The sequence below is a fragment of the Branchiostoma belcheri genome, unplaced genomic scaffold, assembly GCF_001625305.1.
Source record: "Branchiostoma belcheri isolate BF01 breed outbred unplaced genomic scaffold, Haploidv18h27 scaffold27, whole genome shotgun sequence".
Classification (NCBI taxonomy): Eukaryota; Metazoa; Chordata; class Leptocardii; order Amphioxiformes; family Branchiostomatidae; genus Branchiostoma; species Branchiostoma belcheri.
The window spans coordinates 2,377,691-2,398,934 of NW_017803876.1; the positions used below are offsets into that span (position 1 = coordinate 2,377,691).

Consider the following 21,244-nt stretch of genomic DNA (forward strand, 5'->3'; position numbering starts at 1 on the left):
GCTGTACACATCCTTATTGTCTGAAGCTCACAAAACTGTGTATTGGCAAAAGTGAAACCTGACAGTATCATTGACGTCAACACCTATATAGTCAAGATAAGGCCACAATACCCTGACAACTTTTCCATGAATGCCATGACCCATTTAGGCCCTGCAGCACTGCACAGATGGAGAAAAGATGTTTTGGATTGGTTTGTAGAAAATGCTTTACATCTGCTCTTGTCCTAATCCCCTGTGATCAGCTGGGGTCTCTTGCCCTTGCCTCCCAATGGGCCAAAATGAAATCCCATCTGTGCACAGCCAGTACCATGGGGCTGGGCACATCAGGGCAGACAGTACTATTAGATCTTGCCATAGGAACACATGCTTAAATACACTATTTCAACACCTCATGAAAGTACTTGCCCATACTCCAATCTCAAAAATGTTTCTGCACCAGGTAGCAACAAGGGTCTGATTCCCAAAAATAGAAAGGAAACAGGGGGTTGACCACCTCAAATTCCCGCCACAGCTGATGATAGTAAAAAAACCTCAACTTTGACCTACATTTTCCATGGTATCCATCCGCCTGGCCAGACAAGACCTAACCACTCACATCTCTCACTACGCCCACTAAACTGGTGAAATAAACAAAACTTGACCAATGTAGGAAAGTTTAGACCCTACCTGTGCCTTCCAGCCCAAAAATCTCCAAAATGGACCAAAAATTTCAAGAGAAAAAAAGGTTTTCAAAGGTATTAACTAGGCACTACAATCGTGTTCCCATTTTGAGGCCTCTACTGCGCAACGCAAATGTGGTGTCTGCCCATCATCACTTCTCCATATTGATCAGTGATGGAAGCTGCTGTTATGATGACATATGTCTAAATGACATGCACCTGCCTTTTTTTTACAACTAGGTGACATATCTTACTAGTCACTCCCATTCTGTTGTCCTGTCTACCTTAACTATGCTTTTGCTAACGACAACACAGTCACTAGTACAACCTTCCCCAAAAGGACTGTGAAAATCACTGGTTTCTACAACAGAAAGTCCCTGAGCTGGGTGAGTGTGTTATGACTACATACATGACCTACAAAGACTATTATAACAGTTGACGTTATAGAAATACTAGTACTTCATTAACAACAAAGACGTGAGCCAGAGGATTGTCATTGTGTTCCTTTAGCTAGTAATGACAAGGCAAGCAGGAAGTACTGGGATCATATGACAGCCATGCAGAGGCAACTTCTATCTCTGGGGACATCATAGGTCTCAATGTCCTGATGTCCCCATATTTTGGGGGCATTTTATCAACTTATCAGCACTAGTCACTTCCTGACAAGTTCCACGAGTAACGTTAAAACTAAAAGGCAAACTCACGTCCATCCATCCTGTGGAAGTCAGTAGTTAAACAACAAAAGAGATAGTACCAGATGTGGCCCTGACATAGCGATGTACACAGGATGGCTTTGGGATTTTTTTTTCTGTGGCTGCTGACCTTGCTTGATGTGTATGTGTATGTATGTGTGTGTGTGTGTGTGTGTGTGTGTGTGTGTGTGTGTGTGTGTGTGTGTGTGTGTGTGTGTGTAATTATGAACATCTGTTTTCCCTGACGATGGAATCTGTGCAAGGCTAGAGGGGGAGGGGTCCCGTCGAGTGAGAAAATACACCCGAATAACCCAAGCATAGAAACTACAGGAGTCTACGTGGTATTGTCCTACAACCGAGCTGCCTACTACATCAAAACACACGCTGTCGGCTACGGGTCAGAGGAGCTCGGGTCGCCGCAATCGGCCTAAGACGTGCCGGGCGGAGATTTTTCCCTCCCGGTATCGTGCCCGGACTGACATCTATCTCGGCAAGTATAAACACCCGCGGTGCTGGGGGCCTGCATCGCTGTGGACGCCCCTACCAAGTATTTATCTTTCCCTCCGCGACTGCAGCTAGGGTTGCATGCAGTCGATCAGTCAATTTATCAGTCGAACCAACCGCCATGCTGGCTGCTCTACTTTACTTACCGAGCGACTCGACCAGCTTGATCATGACGTTTCCTATGGACATGTCGCCGTCCACACGCAGTTTCCTCTCGGCCTTCAGGTCCGTCACCAGGACGTTCAGCTCCCACGAGCCGTCCCCCACCACGCGCCCTTCGTGCATCATCTTGAAAGGCTTCTGTATGCGGAAATTATTTCTCTGTAAAGTTGCCCTCCCACCTCTCGGGGTCCGAGTTCAAATTGGCAAACACACAAACGGTTCTACTGGCGTCAGACGTGAGATCAGTCTCTGTCCCGGGAGAGCGCGACTCGAATATCCCTCAAATTCCAGCTCTTCCTGTGTCCGAGGGAAAACGGCTTACTCCTCTATAACCCCAGTCGACACAGGGAGCTATATACAACTTCGGTGGAAATCGTCCTTACGTCCAAAATTAGGTCTCGGAGTGGAGGGGTCACCCCACCACCAACTTCGCAGAAATGTCCAAAATGGGGCAGTGTGTCCACGGGATAGGCCCACCTCTGGATCTGAGTCACTCGAGCCAGTTCCGTCGCGGCAACATCGGCTTTATATCCCCGTGGGCGTCCTTGGACGCACGATGAGAGGCCTCGGAAGTCGACGACACGGCCAGCCCGAAGAAGAGGGAGGGGACGAAGCCGGGAATTTCGCCGCAGCCAAAAACAGCAACACCGAAGTTCCTGCCACTCTCACAACATCTCCTTATATGGCGTTCCAGGGCTGGCGGGCGGGCGGGACCTCCTCAGCCTCGCTCCAGGCGCGTGATTGGGTGCACTCTGGGGTCGCGGGTTCAACCTCATCAAATATTCATTATTGACACAAACAACATGAATAACTAGGAAGTAAAGAACTCAAAATGAAACCAAAAGGAAAGGAAGTAAATCATATAACAAAGGAACTTTATTTTACATGCTCATTGAAAAAACAAAACAAAGAAATTTGTATTGTCTTCTTTTTGAACAATTCTCTTTAATTGCCAGAGGACTTGCCAAAGTACTGGATCAATCAAAGGTTTTTGTATGGGTTCGATCATTCAGAAATAAAATCGCAACGAAAAAATTAAAATCGAAATTAAAACTTTCATTAGACAAATATTTTTCGAGTTTCTTTTCTTTCTTGCGCAAGATACACTTGGAAGGTTTAAATGAGATTCATCCTTTAACTTTGCAAAACTTTAATAGAAGACAGTGTTACGGTCTGCCCTTTTTAAGTATTGAGACCCTTGTGTTGTACATGTATTTGATGTTCCTTCTGTGCATTTATGCATGTAGCTTTTTCATGCATTTATACATTCCCGCCCAGCTTGGTGTCCGTTTCCCAGAAAGCCTGGACGAGACTACAGAACTGTGCCACGTTCCGACTTCGCTGATTGGCCCGGGTCGGGGTCAGGTCACCTGAGAGCCAATGGCGTGCCGAGATTCTTTCTCCTCGTCAAGAACCGCGAAATCTGAAACTTGTCGTCGTCCAGGAAACTTGGCGGGAATTTGTCGTTTCCGGTCGTCTGATTATTATGATTGTGCGTCAGTGCCCTGGTAACTTCCCGTTCTGTCACGTATCTTTGTCTCTCTCCAAGAAAGTAAACAACGTGGAAATGAGTCATCGTCGAAATGGGATATCCCAGAACCTAACAATCGGGATTGTGATGCTTTTGAACACTTGACGGGATTGACCAAACACGGTCATTTTCAATTTCAACCCATCCCCCTTTTGAAGTTGAACTTCAAGCAGATAGATATATGGCTTCGGCTTCTCTTCAAACGTTTTTGTGATCCGTTTGACGATATTCAAATGTCACTTGACACGGTGCTCTTTCTGTTTTTGTTTGATTGTTTGTTTCTTTGATTGATTGATTGATTGACTGGTTGATTGATTGATTGATTTCGACGATTCTGAAGCCATACATCTGCTTTGGGGGATCAGGTCCCTTATATTCACCCAAGTATCATAACGGAGGGATGACAAATCAAATTCAAAAGGCGATATTAGACGGTACTAGTCATAGACAGACACTACGGGAAACGACGCCGGAAACGTAAGAAACAGCGGTGGATGCCGTCAAGGTGGGCGCCGCAGAACTAAATAATTCGCTACGTTCCACTTTAACGTTAGCTGTAGACTCTTACATCATGACTAGTACTTGATTACTAAAGGGAACAGTGGGTGACGCAACTATTCTATTGACAGTTCTGTTATCACGATAAACAATGCCCGGTAACATAGCCGGAGGGTATGACAACACAGATGACGTAACAACAACAGAGGCGGTTTTGTGGTGAACAAAATTAATCACCCGTGTCTTCCTTATGTCAGACGGTTTTGTGACAAGTCATCATCCTCTGGGATATCAAGACCAGTCATACCCACTTTGTATATAGTGGATGATCACAGAGGAAACTTACATGTATAAGCCAGAGCTTCGGAACAGATCAATTCCACAATGAAAATCTTGTCAAAATAATGACTGCAATACAACTGACATAACAGCGGCACATAATATATGTATCATGAAAACTGCGATGAAATAGCTGTCACGGTGGATTGAGGTCAATCCTACAAGTCATTTTACTTTTTCAGGCCAACTTTCCTCAAACCCGGTTTCAATGTCTGTATCGCGGCGACAGGCGATGGACGCAAGGGAGTTAATAATAAGTTAATGAGTTGTAGAGAACTGACATGAGAAAATCACAGCAGATTCTGAAATATATTCAAACCCAAAGAATTTCTGTCAAAAGACTAACGGCAAACATTGTCCACACCTCGGACACCTGTAATAATGTATACATTCCGCGAAAGGTGGCTGTTTTATTCGAGTGTTTCCTCTGAAACCTCATGAACAATACCTCTATAATAAGATCGATCGTGCCCAGAAAGAGGTGACGATGGCGTCAGCGAGTGGGTGTTTTCGTCATCTCAGGTGGAACGGAGGGTCAACAGTCGTCATGTGATGTGTTGTTTGTGTGTCCTGGGCAGGGTGCATTCGTAGTAACTGACGTAAAGGTATTTGAGTGTGTTGTTTTTGTTTTACGCACATGAAACGTTTTCGTCATCTCGATCTGTTGTCAGTGTGGCTCTTCACTCTTCAGTGTTCGTGCTCATTTGCTAGATCCGACAGATAAGTCTAATCGACCATCGGGCTTATATCCACCCACTTGGTCAACTTCGGGACACAGGATAAAAGATGAGGATCTAATGATTAACGTGTAAAAGCCAAAAGTTAAAGTATGCGTGACTGTCTAGAAGCAAAGATCAATAGGCTTAGTTGAACTTTACGATCAATATTACAATGAGTAGGAGTAAAATCCTGTGGAAATCGGTGGTTCAAGAGTGGACTGGTGAAAGCAGCCGGAATTCAAATCTGGTATGATCTAGCTGCAACGTTTGGGTCTTGCGCCGTTGCTAACAACGCTCCAAACGTACATTGAAAAGTAGGATATACAGAAAATCGGTGTTAAGTTTTCCCTTGGGACTTGGCTTACGCCTGGCCAACTAACAGACAATTCTTTTAATGCACACGGTGCAAGATTTTACAATGATTATCAAGCCTACATTACTGTCTTAACGTTACCCTTCACCAAATTTTCAATCAACCTCCACCCGTCATTCCCGTCTCGTCAGCGGGACAAGCCTATAAACTTGACTTTGGCACAGACAGGCGTGGCCACGTGGGTGTTACACGGGGGTAGGCGAAGGGCCTTTCAGGACTATTTCAAGTCCCTTTACAGGTGTCATCTTCGCCCCCGTTGTTAACTTCTGGACAAAAACGTTCCACCCACGTTTTCGGGTCGGTGACATTTTTTGCTGGCTCTTGAAAATGGGGTCAACAAGCGAGGACAATTAAATGGATGACGTCGTTATGTGCAAATATTGCAGGAGTGACGTATAAGTTTGAAGTGGTACTTCCGACATTTCCAGTACATGTTGTTCTGGGCCCAGGACCACCGATGTGACCCTTTCATTACTTGTACAACGTGTCTGTCGTCGATTGGAGATACTATCTACTTTATGACAGAATGCCACCTGTTACTTGAGAGGACATAGCAATACTAGTACAATACTAGTACACTGATAAATGCTATCTGAAACATAGATCGCACGTTTAAAAGTACACGTACTTTGCTGGACAGTGCTTGAGAGAATGACAAGCTTGGACGAGACTGACTGATTGCCAGATTCGTCCGCATTTATGGGTTAATAGCACCTCTAGCGATTTGTTGTGAAACTGCAAGTCTGGTCTCATTCGGCCGCCATTTTGAATACCTGCCGCTGAAAAGAAGTATCGAAGTTGTGGATGGATTGTTGTGAGCAATAAGAGCCGGTTTCCTGGGCTTGCTCGTTTACGCGATTTTGTCTAGCTGATCCCGTAGTTGCTCTGGTCAACAGCTGTACACTGAGTCCAGCGAAGCTCGGCCTTTTTTCCTACCAAGACAAGAAGTAAGACCAGCCCACCTGTAACGTTATTCACGATGATGGGAACTATGCGTCAAGATTTCGGTGCCGCGGCTATGGCGCTTGTTCCCCGTGGGATGGACCCCCTCTACACGGCACTGTCCTTGTTCCGGCGACGAAGGTTCGAGGACTGTGTCACAGTGTGTACCATGCTACTGGAAAAGAATCCATACGACCAGGTGAGCCCCCCTCCCCCTTATAATAGTTGTTGGTGTTCTTAATTTTCTTAAAACCTTAATATTTTTAAGACCCCAAAAATATTTCCATTTATTCCAAGGCCAAAGATACCCCGCAGTCCATCTCAATGGATCAAACTACCACATTTTCCAAACCACTGTATAAAATTAATGATGTATTTACCAGTAATAAATCACAGTGAAACAACTGAGCACCAACTTCCTCCTAAACTGCAAGCATAACATTAATCAAAGAAGTCCATTTTTATTATCCCTCTCCATCATTGTCAAGAAACAGCAACATAACCTTTCGACGCTCACAAACACAATGCCCCATCTTTTGTTTTCAGGCTGCATGGACCCTGAAGATGCGTGCTCTGACAGAGCAGCTGTATGTGGATGAGGTGGACGTGGATGAGGAGGGGATCGCTGAGATGCTGATGGATGACAACGCCATCGCTGAGGTGGCGCGTAAGTACTGACAGCTCAGGATTTCATAACTATTAACATGCTTTCAGTTCTATTGCTTTGCCAGCTTTTGTCAAAAGTATTTGTCAAAGTCTGAATCCACTCCTGTAATGTTTGTCATATGATACTTAAGATATGTGACGACTTTATAAGATTATACATGTAGGTGTCAAAATTGATTTTTGTATGCTATTTTAGGCCCAGGAACATCCCTGAAGAAGCCTGGGACTTCTAGTGGTGGACCAAGTCCAGGTGTTCGGTACGGCTATTAAATCTTTGCTAATAATATGTTGCTACCATGCTTTTACACTTTTAGATATAGATATGAAATGCTGGGTATCAACATACCAGTCAATAGTGATTAGTGGTGGATGCTATGATTCTAGTCTAAATAATAGGATCCATCCCATTGTACAAGGATGCCTGTTATACAAAATTAGTATTATAAACAACATGTAATACATGATGAACTGTTTTGATCCCATTTACTGATGACATCAGTCCATATCTTACAACATGTTTATTACGATCCCCCCAGCCCCACGTCCCAGTCAGGACGCCCCCTGAGTGGGTTTGTGCGGCCGGGTACGCAGGGGGGTCGTCCTGGCACCATGGAGCAGGCCATCCGTACCCCCCGCACGGCGCACACGGCCAGACCCGTCACGTCAGCGTCGGGAAGGTTCGTCAGACTGGGAACTGTAAGTGGCGCTTTTTGTACAGAAAAATCTTGATGTGATTTTCAGCTCATTGACTGACGATGAAACCGGCTCACACTTACTTTCTGGTTTATTTCTGTTGTTCATGTTTGTAACATGGGAGTCATGATCGCATCCAGAGCCATGTAGGCATATGAACTGCTTTTTACATAAAAGCGTGTCACTTTTCAGACCTGACAGCAAAAAAATCGTCATCAGAACATTTAAAAACTTACATGACCATATCTCTTCGAATCCCTCCATCCAGGCTTCCATGTTGTCCAGTCCTGATGGCCCCTTCATCAACCTGGCTCGACTCAACTTCCACAAGTACGCAGCCAGACAGAGCCTGGCCAAACCTCTGTTTGAGTACATCTTCCACCATGAGAACGATGTCAGGAATGTAAGGGAACAGTACTTTACAATCCTCAATAGACTGCTGCACATCTCTATGCTTATTTGTCAGGGTGCAATGTTTAAGCAGGTGTTGAGAGGAAAATGTTACAATCTTCCATCCTAATATCTGCTTCAAGATTTTGAACATGTTATATCGATTTGGCACAGTGTCAGTAAAATCCATCTATACAGGTAGGTATCAATTGTTAGCTTCAATAGGGAGAGAATTCAGAATTCAACACTACAAATACATGTAGATATGATACCTACCTGGTAGTGTAAAATTCATGTTTTTTATGGCCATCCAAAAGATTGTAAAATGCATGTATCGTTATTGTGTCTTCTTGCTCCCAGGCCCTTGAGTTGGCAGCATTAGCAACAGAAGAGGCCCAGTTCAAAGACTGGTGGTGGAAAGTACAGCTGGCTAAATGCTACTACAGGTACACACACACACACACGCAATGCATGCATGCACATAGATACAATCCTTTTTCACAAATAATAACAGAAGGTCTTATATATGATTTCATAATCCAACCATCTCTTCCACCTGATCCATTTGTCCAGGCATAAGTCAAAGCTGGAAGGCATGCACACAACTCACTGTTAAAGATAGATAGAGAAAGTTATGCAGCAGTTATTGGAGTAAAAATACTAAAGATTACAGACAGAAAAAACTTATTGTACTGCTGTGAATTTGTACCGTCATATTAAGACACTTCCCCTCCCCCTTCTCCCAGACTTGGTTTGTTCCGTGACGCGGAGCGGCAGTTGAAGTCAGCGCTGGTGCAGCAGGTGATGGTGGACACGTACCTGTACCTGTGTAAGGTGTACGTCCGGATGGACCAGCCGCTCACAGCCATCGAAGTCTTCAGTCAGGGCCTGGAGCACTTCCCTGGGGAGGTCTCACTTCTCACAGGCATCGCAAGGATATACGATGTAAGCCTTTAGGTCTTGTCATGTTGTATTAGGCCACACCAAGTAAATTTTATGGATGACGTCCTTTGGAGACCCTAAATCTAATGCGAGAGGGTGAGAAAAAAAACAAGAAGGGCCCTAAAAAACAAGATGCCTAGGTTAGAAATATACTAAGAGACGACAAATGTTAGGACACAAATTGAATGAGGTGATACAGTGTACCAAGCAAGAAGTCTTTTATTCATCATCAAAACAGCACTAAATCAGGTGGAACAGCAGTTGTCGTCCTGTCCTGTTTCTTTCATCACATTTTTGCAGGCTTGCAGAAACAAATCATAAAATTGCGGCACTGTCGTCACTCTTTGGTCATAGTTATAGGAAGCGGAATTTCTTGTGTTTTTTTTCTAGGAACAGGCCAAAATCAATGCGCGCGCGGACGTCATCCATAAAATTTACTTGGTGTGGCCTTATGTGGATATCAGGTACTGATATCAGGTAACACATATTTGAGGTGGTTTTAATCATGTACCTCTCCACTGAGAAATCGTTAGACTGCATTCACAATGTATGTATCATGAATGCCAGTTCCATGTCCCATTCTCAGCACCAAAAGAGCATACTGTTCCAACATGTTACTGTTTAGGATGGAAAGTTTGATAATGTAGACTGCTATTATCATTGAATAGCAAATTACACACTTTCTTTCTAATAAGTTACTCCATATTAGATAAGTATTATGCTGCCTTGTAATAGCAAGGTTTAAGACTGTATGTGACGTGTGTTTGTCCCCAGGGTCTGAATGACAGCACCAATGCTGTGAAGTTCTACAAGGAGGTTCTCCACCATGATAACACCCATGTGGAGGCCATCGCCTGTATAGCCACACACCACTTCTACACAGACCAGCCAGAAATAGCCCTCAGATTCTTTAGGTATACACTGTTTATGCGTGTTCCCCTGTTTGCAACTTTAAACCACTTGTTGATCTGGTCTTGTACACAATATTATGAAGTGCAGCTCAGTGTGACAATGTCAGGCAAGCTACATTTATCTGTATTAGTAAATCTCTAAATTATAAGTACAATCATCATGGTAATCTGCATTCCTTTTAACTGGCTGGATTTGTGAGGACATGTTGTAGAAACATGACATCTATGGAAAATCATTCGAAGGACAAGCAAAATGTTCATTTACTGTATTACTATGAACTGTACATGTACTACAGCATTATGAAAACACTACAACCCCCCTTCCCTCCTGTTGCAAAATGTAGTCCCCTTGAAAACTAATGATTTTACAGTACCCAGGTCTAACCCCTGACTTCTGCCTCCCTGAAGACGACTCCTGCAGATGGGTGTGTACAACTCAGAGCTGTTCTGTAACATCGGGCTGTGCTGCTTCTACGCCCAGCAGTACGACATGACGCTCAACTGCTTTGAGAGGGCGATAGCGCTGGCTTCGGACGAGAACATGGCTGACATCTGGTACAACATCGGCCACGTGGCTCTGGTGAGGACATCTTTTTAACATGTTTACAAAGCCACAATGGCTACTTCTGAACTAACGGTCACTGCAGCAGCATCACTTCTCCCTAAGTCAGAAACATGAAGCTTAGGCAAGTTTGATAGCTGACTCAAGAGGCAAAGCAGGCAAGTGGACCCTCTCTGGCCGGCCAACTCTTCTGGGCAATTAAAATCCTCTTTTCAGGCCGATTTCTAATATTTATTCAGCCTGCAAAGGATTCTGGTGGGCACTAGGTTATGAAGGGAATTCCCTTCCCCTTTTTAGGTTGGAATGTTTGTGAACATATAACTTTCACATGAGAAAATTTTGCCCGAAAGTTTATCTAATGCTATTTACAGCATTTTGAAGGAGAGACTGATTTCTGGTACTTTCACTTTACTGTAGGGTATTGGTGACATCGCCCTGGCTTACCAGTGTTTTAAACTAGCCCTGGCCTCAAACAACGATCACGCCGAGTCCTACAACAACCTGGGGGTGCTGGAGTGGAAGAAGGGCAGGGTGGAACAGGTGAGTTTGAAACACTTTAATAGTATCTCTCATCTTTACATATTTTACGTTGGCGTCTAGACAGTATATCAATGTGTCACGAAGTCAGGTGCAGATGCTCTACAAGAGAATCAGAGGACTCATGTTATTGGGTAAAAATTTAATGTACCATTAATTAAACAGTGTGCATATGAGTTTGCTTACAGAAGGGCAGGTAAAGGGCAGATGAATTTTCAACCTTCCCTTTCCTTTTCATGCAGGCCCGAGCTTTCTTCCAGACAGCCCAGATGCTGGCACCCATCATGTTTGAGCCTCACTACAACTTTGCTGCTCTGTCAGAAAAGGTGAGCAGACCTGTCCTTCCATGACCTAATAGTGTTGAATTGTTGATACTTATGGGAGCACAGCTTGCATTGTGTTAGTATATAGTATTGCGTGAAGAACTTTGTGTGAAAAATTCATAGACCAGCATCCTTGACAAGTTGTTACACACATGTCCATTTGATGATAAGTATCATTGCATCAAAAACAAACCAGATTCAGGAGATATTGGAGAGGTGGGGTTAATAACTGATAAAACACTCATCCCAATTCCCCCACATTTCTTTAAAAAAAATGATTAAGTCAGTTAGGACATGGGTTGGGGTTTATCCTGTGTTACACCCAGTCTGTTTGTTATCCCCCAGCTTGGAGACCTGCAGAGTAGCTACATTGCAGCCAGGAAGTCGGTGGAGTCCTTCCCAGAACACATGGACTCCAACAGTCTCCTTAAACAGCTCAAGGACCACTTCGCCATGTTGTAATAGAGGAAAGAACTGTAACCATAGAAACCAAGATTCCTGCTGCACATCTTACCCCAAGAACAGAACTACAGTATCTCTCAGAAGATGGGCTCCAACTGTGAATACTCTGATGAGTATTGTTGGTCTAGTGTTGGTAAACTTAAAACCTGGAGAAAACCTGGCATGTTGTAGCCTCAGTTGCAGACTTTTTTGTAAACAACTGCACATAATTTTCTGATAGCTCCTGGGTTTCTGATGGCCATTTCAGATCTGTATTGTCTGTGTATTGTTTTGAAAGTCAATCAGAGGCTGCATTGGTGGCTAGAATGTTTGTAAAGCATACTAGTAACTTCTCATATCCACTGAATGTTCTTGGAATTAGAATGTTTTTACAATCGTAATGAGACACAAGAGAGCTGCCACTTCTAGACACCATATTCCCAAAAATATTTTTCGCTCGCTGGTTATCTTTGTAAATGTCACAGATGATATCAAAATTGTATCAAATACTATATGCAAAGGATAATCTCAATTATATGTATATTTGTGTGGACAAGTGCATTTTGTAATTGTATTGTACAAGAAGGATTTTGTAGAGAAGAAGAAATAGTTTTACACCTGCACAGGCAAGGCCATGCTTGTTATATAGGTGGTTATTTTTTGCTGTTATGTTTCACTCAGATTTAAGTTCAATAAACCTTAGAATGTGCCTTGAAATAGAATCATTTTGTTACCTTCATTTATTGTGTTTTCCTGTTATAATATTCCAGTGATGTTTCCTATTTCATAAGTCAGTGCTTCTAACTGTTTCAGGATTTGTAGAGAACTGGTTTGCTAAAATATTCAAAAGCAACTGGAAGCACATACGTCCTACTTCTGATCAAACATTGATGAAATACATTTCTAACTGTCCATTATAGATCTGCCGGTATATACCATATGTGCATAATGTGTCATAAAAATACACTGGAAAGTACCACTGGAAAATACCCAACATTTATTTGAAGTCCAATGTTGCATTGCACTTTGTTTCAAAGAAATATGAAAATAAGATTTACCAAAGAGAAACGAAAATACGCCAAATAGGAAATTACCTACACTTAAGATTAAACACCCAATGTCATGACGATACCATCACACTTTTCACATCTCTTTGAATTCCTCCTCAAGACAATTCAGCACATGAACTCAGACATGGCGGCATGCAGCGTGTATTCATATATAAGGCTGGTGTTTTTTTTGTTCTTTGTCTCCTGACATTGTTGGTGAGCTTTATCGCTATTATAATAGTTCTTCACCAACAAGTTTGGGTCAGTGGACACACACGGCTTACACAGTGATAAAAGTACAACTTAGCAGCATTAAACGTTCGAATGTGCTTCCTCGTGTTGAAAACTGCTCGTTTTGGATATCAAGTTAAGGCCCACTTCATCAGCCCCCTTAGTTTCTACCAGACTCTTTGGGTCGCTGAAAAAATGGTAAAAATCGGTCAAATAGGTAGCCTCTACCAGGCTTCAGAAGTGGCTGGAAAGTAGACAGATATCATTCCAAGGCAATGGATCCGCTAAAAAGGAGTTAAGTCTGTTCTTTACCGGACCGACTTACCTGGCTTCTTATCTATCTCTTTGACCAATTTCTATTCTCTCCAACCGCTTTTTAAGCCTGGTAGAGGCTATCAAAGAGGCGTAGTAATTTTCTAAAGTATTCAGCAGGCGTAATACGCTAGGGTTGCATGCAAAAAAGGCTAACTTTTTATGTTATGACAAATTACTCAGCCTATTTGGCCAATTTTTACTATTTTCCCAGCAACCCAAAGAGCCAGGAAAAGACTAGTAAATCTTCCCGCGACGCCACACGTTCCATCAGCGCGGAGGCCAGACGTTCTCTGCGTACTCCCCCTCCTCTATCATGTTTCCCGGCGGGGAGTACCTGGCCACGATGTACGTACTGCCGTCCTCCGCCCGGGCTATGCCGCACCCCACCTTCCGCGTACTCCGCCACACCATGGCGGTAAAATGACCTGGGGAGAAAATACGGAAAACAAAAATTATTAATGTTAGTGCAACTCTTTAGTTGGTCTTCAACCCCACCCCCCATAACCCCACCCCCTATAACGTTATCGTTATTGAATATTCCCCCCCAGATGGGCTCAATACACATGTGACAATATGTGGTCCAGAGAATTACAGAACACTGTAATACTACATTCTAACGCTAAATATCAATGAAGTCTATGAAAAATATACATACGACGTGTGAACAACAAGCTTAATTATGGCATCACAGTCTTGGCGTGAAGAAGACCAACAGAAACGGCACCACAGATCTAGAGATAAGATCGTCAGGATGCGACATTGCCTGTTCAATAAAGATTCTTACTGGTTCTTGGTTGGTATCCTGGTGTCTCGAAGTTGTATCTCTTCATTTCTGTGTACCACAGTTCTGACACCTCACGTCCTGGAAACGAGAAATGCTAATTAATTGGCGCTTTATGACTCTTGAATTGGATGACGAATTATTTAGGTGACAAGAATATCTCTTGGTGTTTGGGGCTGTGAAATTGATGATTGTGAAATCGTACCAAGATGAGGCATTGCAGAAAATGTTTCTTGATAACGCATGATAACGTTGCTCTAAAGGAGTTTACAAGAACAACATTAACAGGTATGTTGATTAAGATTAGTTGAATAGTTGTGTGAAACTCGTGACGTACCTGACTGCTGGTAGGACGCGCAGGCGATACTCTCCCCGTACAATCCCTCGATGGCCTCCGGGCTGTGCCGCATGTCCGCTATCTTGTTGGTCTCCGCCAGTCCCCTGGCAAACGCCTTCGCACTTCTGCTGAGCTTTCTGGAAAGTTTGAGTTTGGGCGCGCCGTGCCACGTGCGGTACTCGTTATGTGTCTCCAACAGGTCCCTCCGGAACCTGCGCTGCTCCTTAGAGCCTGGGGAAGAGGCAAAAGCCAGATATATGTATCATGTATCATACTTAGACATAATATCGGAAATAATTGTAGAGGAATATGATATACATGTTCAAAAATTGCTTCAATACAAGGTACAACAGTACTAGGCTAGTTTCGGTCACGATTTGATGTGTTACGACGAAGGGCGGTTATACTGGCTATACTGATACAGATGACTAACTTGGTAACCATGTTTTCTTCATCGTCTTCATAAAAATAAAATTTGATGAAGAGCATTTAATCAAGTGCTGCCTGCGTTTGCGATGACAGATGTAAACACTGCATACTCCGGATCCTTGAAGTGATAAGAAATATTATGGAGTAAAAACCCATGTAACGATTTCCGTTCTTTAGTGGCAGTTCTGTAATGACCCGTCTCGTTCATCATTTCGAATCTTCTGACCTTAAACATTCAAGTTCAACTTCCGCGTTGAGTACGACAGATAAGGACAGAGGTCAGTGACAGTAATATGGGGATACGGGGAAACCATCATAGTGGCGGAACTGGACTCTCATTACGTTCGCAGTGTTCATATCTGCCTTCCCCCGCTCAGGATTCCCGTCTGATATATTAATTATCCCCTACTGGGTTACAGATGGGCCGTGTCAACAGTATAACATAGCGTCATGTGCTAAATACGGCGACTTTCCTCATGTACAAGTGGCCCCTAGTGTATTTCCTTATGATGATAAAAGCTACTTCAAGAACGGAGCTTGCATGGTTCAAAATTACCGGTCATGGTTGAAGGCGAATGGACTGCGTGCATTTCATCGCCTATGCTTGAAAAGTGGGACGCAGACCAGCTAACATTACGGACATAGGTAGCATGCCGACACGGCGTCCCCTTCTCTGTTGATGCCCATGGCTGAATGTCTGCCCAGTAATGTCGGTCAACGGCTGTTACTGTTGGTGTTAGTACAGGCGGGGCCGCCATATGTAGAGTCAGTCCGCGATTGGCAACACCTCTCAGGCTTAAAGGGTCTTCAGCCCAGATTCAAACGCTTATTTGTAGACATGACCATGAACAAGGCTGTTTTTTTATAACGGCATCAAAGCTCTAGCCCTAACGACTAGATTGCTGGCCAATAATGGACTCCACCAAAAAGTCACACAGTTTGGCCTTAGCAGTAGTCCAGTGTACCACTGAAGATCAAGTGTGTAAAACGGCAGGTCAAGTGCCTTAGTTCTTGCGAAAAAGCGACAAGCGCTGGCATATAATTTACGCTGCCCTGATCGTCAAAGGTAAGACGGACTCGGTCTTGCCTTGGTCCACACACACCCCTGTCATGGGCGGTCAAAAATAGTCGCAGCTATTAGTTCTATCCTTGATACCATGTATAACGTTACTTACCGAACAGTCCCATCGCTAAGTACTCTTCAGTCCTCTCTAGATCCCCCTGTCTTGACTTGTAGAAAAGAACGGAGTTTGATTCTCAAGCAGAGACCATTTTCAGACTAAACAGTTGACACCGAGCGGTGTCAAGGGGGCATGTGGTGAGGCCCTGGCATTCTTGTTGACGGGGAAAACTGTCTGTGTTGGCAGCAGGCTACGGGAAGCACATCGACAGGCGGGCACGCGCGAACGTCATATAGAGTTTCGGGCACAAACTAAACTGTATGTTGAAGTGGCACAACTGTCATAATGAACCAATGCGCAATAGCATTATGATAAAAAGAATTCTACAGCAGCTACGCGTATATATGCATGTCAACAGTAGTGATGCAATTATAGAAATATGAAGGGCACCATTTGCTAAGTAAACCGTGAGCTACCCAAAGCAGATGAGATACAGTAGATACAGTAGATCTGGGTTTTGCCTGATAAAAGCAACTAAAACTTATCTCTCGTTGTCACGGATTTTATGAAAATTATTAGACACAGAGGCAAAGTTGTAAAATTTATCTGAATAGTTACTGTTTACATATCCACCTCACGATCTTCACAAAATACTTCCGGGTTGATATTTTGTTCTTTGTACCGAGGACCTATTTCTCTGTCTTAATACACTGTTAATACTTATTCATCTAAAGTGTCAACTTGGCTAGATACCAGCAAGGACATTATGTCCTTGATACCAGGGTACAAGCAACTTAGGAGTGTCTAACCCTGGATGTGTGGTTACTATCGTGTCCAGAAACGTCCCTATCTAGTTCTATGCCAGAATGGGCTAGGGCTAGGATCAGGCACGGCTCTAGATAGTCTCAAACTGCCCGGCCGGGCCCCGCCGGATTGGGGATTACGTATCTACAGCATGAGCCTATCCCGTCGCCGGCAGCACGTTGTCGGTAAAGCCGCCGTCCTCTTGACAGTTCCCCCTGGGCGAGTACCGGGCTGTGACGTAATACTTCCCGCTCTCGGCCAGGTACTTGGCCGCCCCGAACTGCTGGGAACTCTTCCAGACCATCTGGGTGAAATTCTCTAAACAAAAAGGAGATATTTGAAATCAAATATTGTAGTGTGAAGAATTGGAAAACAGAATTGACCAAGCAAAGACACATCATCACCATTAATCCAGAATGTTCTTTTGGATTCCAGTTTCTCCAATGTTCTTTTGGAATCCAGTTTTTCGAATGTTCTTTTGGAATCAAACTTTTCGAATGTTCTTATGGAATCAAGTTTTTCGAATGTTCTGTTCTTTTGGAATCTAGCTTTTCGAATGATATATTTGAAAGGATGCAATGCAACATTTACATGCATGTGCTAATATTTGCACAGCAGTTAGCGAAAAGATGGTAAAGCTCTTACCACGGACAAATCTTAATTATTAGTCCTTGCCCTTACCTGTAGTGTTCTGCGTCTCATCGCCGCCGTATATATAATCCTTGGACTCATTGTACCACATGTCTGCCACCTGGCGAGCTTAGAGTGATATGCAAGAAGCACACTATCAGAATTTATTCGCAACCCCGAGAAAATACGCCTAGAGATATAATGCCCCGTGATATAATGCACTCCTGCAAATCTAAACTGTGCATAACTGGGGAAGGGGATGCTAGTAGAGGTCGCTGTTTTTCAAAGTGATATATGTAACCCGGCGGATATATGTTAATTACAACACGGCAATCCGGAAACTATAAAACGGTGATGACGTCGTTTCAACAGGCTATTGTAGTAGAAAGAAAGCCGGCCACTTTAAGTATTGATAGCACGTATCCGATTACATGAAATATCTCTACGTACGTCATGCATGGCGTCGTTAAAATTTTAAACACTCTAACAATATGTCGACAAACGTTTTTTTTAAACGAAAATCCTTCAAAATTATCTCCAAACACAATTCACAAAGAAAAATATCCGAAAAAGAAACGAAATTTACCAGTGATGTCTTTCCTGTTCATCAGAACGGACTCTCCGAACTTCCCCTCCTCCCACTCCTTACTGTGGCGTGTCTCGTCCATCGCCATCGTTCTGCAGTACCTGAGAAAAAAAAACACTCTTAGTCGGAAATTGTCGTATTTCAGTTATAGATACACGTGCAAGATTAGCTGTTGTCTGGTAACCGAGGGTGGATAAAGGTTGTTGCCGGAAGGGAGGCCAGCCTCATCACACCCGAGCTTATGCTCTATTTTTTTTTTCACCAATATCTTTACTATTTTTCACAATGCTGTCATGCATTTACAACTGAAATGTTGCTTTTCATACATTTTGATTTTTTTTGCCCCTCAAAAAAAGTTATGATACGCTCGTACGCATCGACCCTTTGAAATGGCAACGACCATTTACGAGATGAAGCGATGCAAATGCCGTGTTAACCCACCTGTAGGCTTGTCTACACATCCCGGCATCCATTTTTAAGGGCCGCGCCCCGTGCTTGGTTCTGTACTCGTTGATGAGTTGTAGGAGCTCTTGCTGGAACGTCAACTTCTCCTCAGGCCTTTCTTGCTGTTTCTTTTTCTTGGATACTGTGAAAATGTGACGAGATCCTGTTATATCCCTAACATCAAAGCGATAACTTTCTTAAGGATTTGTAAGATGTTCCCCCAGCACACAGCACACGTGTATGTTTGAACTCCTTCTTTGATCTAGACTTACCTTTTCATAACGTTTATGATGGCCTTGTTGATAAGAAAACGGCGAACACTATTGTAAACATACCGCACAATTTCTGTTTCAGTATAAGATAAGCCGGTAATCTATGTAAATGATTAAAAATTAAGCACAGTTATATGTTATTTTAAATATCGTAACGTTGAGAGCGTATTAAGCTAAGATCACCAATGCTGTGCCTCCACGCCATGTTAGCATGGATAAGTGAATCAACAATTACAGAAAGCAGATATCCGACGTTTCTGACCCTGTCCTTGGTGCTGAAAGTCGACATACCGCGAGAGAGTTTCCCCGGGCTATCGCAACCATCTGTATATGTAAACAGCCACGTCCGGTTGTATCTGGTATCTAACACTTGGGTCACCTGTCGCTAACAGCCGGAGGAAAACAAACGGTCTACAGTCTATATCCAGTAAATAAATCAAGATGGAGATGTGATCCTCGTCGGCAGAGCGATGTACATTCACATCCTACAGCTCTGTGTGCTATTCATACTGCCAACAATTCGTCAATACTTATAACAATATAATACTCCGCGATCCGAGGCGTGGCTGATACCATATTTACTCAGACACCAAAACGACCTGTTGCAATTGACTTGTTAGTTAATATTTTACACAAAAGGTCCAAACTGTGAACACATCGTGACTTAGATGGTAGCTAATAATTTATATAGGAAGACATTTTAGCAAAAAAAAAAAAATTGTATTCCTTAACAACTAAACAGCTATCTAATGGTCTGAATGTTGCGTCCCGACTGCAAGATGCATTCATTCTAAACACCTGTTACGTTAACTCCAGAGTTTTACGAAATTCAAGCCTTACCTGATTTGCCCATTGCGCCGCACGGTTTGGATCGTTGGAGAGGTGTAACAGGTGATCGCACGTTCCAAGAACCCAGCGGTGCTTTGAAAAAGGTACCCCTGTCTTATTCCTGTGGAACACGATACGGACCGCTGGATAAAATGCCTTAATTACATCACGCACCGCCTCAGGTTTTTTTTATTAGCTGTCATTGAAGCCACTTCGTCATACGGCGCGTTTCAAAATCTACGTGTTTAACGGTAGCTTGTGCGGTGTTCGCTTTGAATAGCGGCGCTGTCCTCATAACACGCAGTTCCGTGTTTTCGTGGGCAGGTGTCTACAACATCTCAACTAGTGATGGTAAGAACGAAAGGCAGCTCGCTCAACCATTCGTTTAGGGGGAATCGCTATCTTACAAACACTGAAGGAAATGTCAGTGGTATATCTGCGGTTTTCCAATCTAAAACCAAGCCTCCCACGTGTTTTGAAACGGCCCTAGATTCCTCGCACAGGTACCATGTATGATGTATCCGCCTAACGTCATTTGGGATGTCTGCAAAGATGCGGTACACGTGGCTACTGCTTCTGTTCGCCCCATCAAAATGTCAAGGGGAGACAAGAGTATAAGACTCACGCCACTTCTGCGATTGCAAAAGCATCAACGTGGACAGATCATAAGAGGACAAAAGAGACTGAGCAGCTATAACAGGTTTGGATAGCGGGCTAGAAACACCGGCGCATTGGCTGTCTGTACGTTTGATGTATTATGATGAATGAGACAGGGGCCTTTGCCATCATGTTATTCATGTTTTTCACGGTGCCAGTCAAAACAATCGGCTTCCTGTGAAAGTTGATGCTCCTGTTTTCACAAAAGCCCTTGGTAAATATCACTTTCGGACAAAAAGATTGTTGATTGTAGAATATTGCAGTGCAAGAAAGCCTGTGGAGTGATCAGTAACTGGGAAATAATATGAATCATAAATGGTATGTTTTACAAAAGGAGAGAAATGCTTGTTATGGGCAGACTGCGTTGAAAGACTTCAAAGACTTTGTGCAATTTGTTCCAGGTATGAGGCTGTGATGGACATATCCTGTTGTGCTGTTTTGTGTACCTCATTCATGCACTTTTTTTATGAGGCCGTTACTAATTAAATGGGGGCTACGTTTGTTTTACGAGTGTTTTATTAGGTTCCAGAGCATTTGTTAAATATCAATTGGACATTGTCAAATCAACAACTTAATATTTTCTAGACCTTTTTGAGATACCTGGTAGTGCATAGCACTTTGGCATAATGTCTCGTTTAAAGTTGTATTTGAGTAGGATGACATTCTGACTATAGTTTTCAAATGTTGTGTCGTAACTCTTAGATCACCTGCAGCAGGCAAAATTGTGATGCAACGTTGATCAAACATCCAATGAAAACCATGAAAAATCAAGGTTTCGTGCAGATGCAGCACGTTCTACCAACATGCTTGTGAAGAATGGATGGACCATCTGCAAAGGTCAAATGTAGGGAAAACTGCAAGCTTTATCTACTCTCC

General features: G+C 43.3%; 4 protein-coding genes across 7 annotated transcripts in view; 1 reads left to right on the forward strand and 3 right to left on the reverse strand.

The window, feature by feature from the left end:
- LOC109472174 (fermitin family homolog 2-like) overlaps positions 1 to 2,706 on the reverse strand; it is a 40,532-nt gene extending 37,826 nt beyond the window's left edge. For all 4 annotated transcript variants that reach the window (XM_019771762.1, XM_019771764.1, XM_019771761.1 and 1 more), the window contains exon 1: positions 2,002 to 2,706. In XM_019771762.1, coding sequence (XP_019627321.1) covers positions 2,002 to 2,143 — 142 coding nt within the window. In that variant the 5' untranslated portion in view covers positions 2,144 to 2,706. The remainder of the gene's footprint in view (positions 1 to 2,001) is intronic.
- A 3,474-nt stretch (positions 2,707 to 6,180) lies between these two features.
- On the forward strand, positions 6,181 to 12,602 carry LOC109472180 (tetratricopeptide repeat protein 8-like). Its single transcript, XM_019771773.1, has 12 exons — positions 6,181 to 6,618; positions 6,966 to 7,086; positions 7,282 to 7,342; positions 7,622 to 7,781; positions 8,047 to 8,181; positions 8,529 to 8,614; positions 8,915 to 9,113; positions 9,885 to 10,024; positions 10,430 to 10,601; positions 11,001 to 11,123; positions 11,363 to 11,446; positions 11,789 to 12,602. Exons 1-12 carry the CDS (start codon positions 6,457 to 6,459, stop codon positions 11,903 to 11,905), a joined length of 1,560 nt encoding a protein of 519 aa, XP_019627332.1. The 5' UTR covers positions 6,181 to 6,456; the 3' UTR covers positions 11,906 to 12,602.
- Positions 12,603 to 12,845: 243 nt separating this feature from the next.
- LOC109472201 (Golgi-associated plant pathogenesis-related protein 1-like) lies at positions 12,846 to 16,644 on the reverse strand. Its single transcript, XM_019771799.1, has 4 exons — positions 16,202 to 16,644; positions 14,598 to 14,828; positions 14,264 to 14,341; positions 12,846 to 13,904 (listed from the first exon to the last, which is right to left on the reverse strand). Exons 1-4 carry the CDS (start codon positions 16,212 to 16,214, stop codon positions 13,747 to 13,749), a joined length of 480 nt encoding a protein of 159 aa, XP_019627358.1. The 5' UTR covers positions 16,215 to 16,644; the 3' UTR covers positions 12,846 to 13,746.
- A 146-nt stretch (positions 16,645 to 16,790) lies between these two features.
- Positions 16,791 to 20,387, reverse strand: LOC109472200 (Golgi-associated plant pathogenesis-related protein 1-like). The gene is made up of 5 exons (XM_019771798.1): positions 19,724 to 20,387; positions 18,609 to 18,753; positions 18,168 to 18,268; positions 17,633 to 17,710; positions 16,791 to 17,269 (listed from the first exon to the last, which is right to left on the reverse strand). Exons 1-5 carry the CDS (start codon positions 19,734 to 19,736, stop codon positions 17,109 to 17,111), a joined length of 498 nt encoding a protein of 165 aa, XP_019627357.1. The 5' UTR covers positions 19,737 to 20,387; the 3' UTR covers positions 16,791 to 17,108.
- Between the last annotated feature and the right edge of the window lie 857 nt (positions 20,388 to 21,244).

What these genes read in the sequence shown, in the direction of transcription:
- LOC109472180 (XM_019771773.1), top strand. Translation starts at nt 6,457, where the DNA reads ATGATGGGAACTATGCGTCAAGATTTCGGTGCCGCGGCTATGGCGCTT. An exon ending in GCATCGCAAGGATATACGAT is followed by an intron (nt 9,114 to 9,884) that starts GTAAGCCTTTAG and finishes GTTTGTCCCCAG; the next exon opens with GGTCTGAATGACAGCACCAA. An exon ending in AGAAGGGCAGGGTGGAACAG is followed by an intron (nt 11,124 to 11,362) that starts GTGAGTTTGAAA and finishes CTTTTCATGCAG; the next exon opens with GCCCGAGCTTTCTTCCAGAC.
- LOC109472201 (XM_019771799.1), bottom strand. An exon ending in CGCGTCCTACCAGCAGTCAG is followed by an intron (nt 14,342 to 14,597) that starts GTACGTCACGAG and finishes TCTCGTTTCCAG; the next exon opens with GACGTGAGGTGTCAGAACTG. An exon ending in AGGATACCAACCAAGAACCA is followed by an intron (nt 13,905 to 14,263) that starts GTAAGAATCTTT and finishes TTTTCTCCCCAG; the next exon opens with GTCATTTTACCGCCATGGTG.
- LOC109472200 (XM_019771798.1), bottom strand. An exon ending in ATGTGTAGACAAGCCTACAG is followed by an intron (nt 18,269 to 18,608) that starts GTGGGTTAACAC and finishes TTTTTTTCTCAG; the next exon opens with GTACTGCAGAACGATGGCGA. An exon ending in GAACAGGAAAGACATCACTG is followed by an intron (nt 17,711 to 18,167) that starts GTAAATTTCGTT and finishes TATCACTCTAAG; the next exon opens with CTCGCCAGGTGGCAGACATG.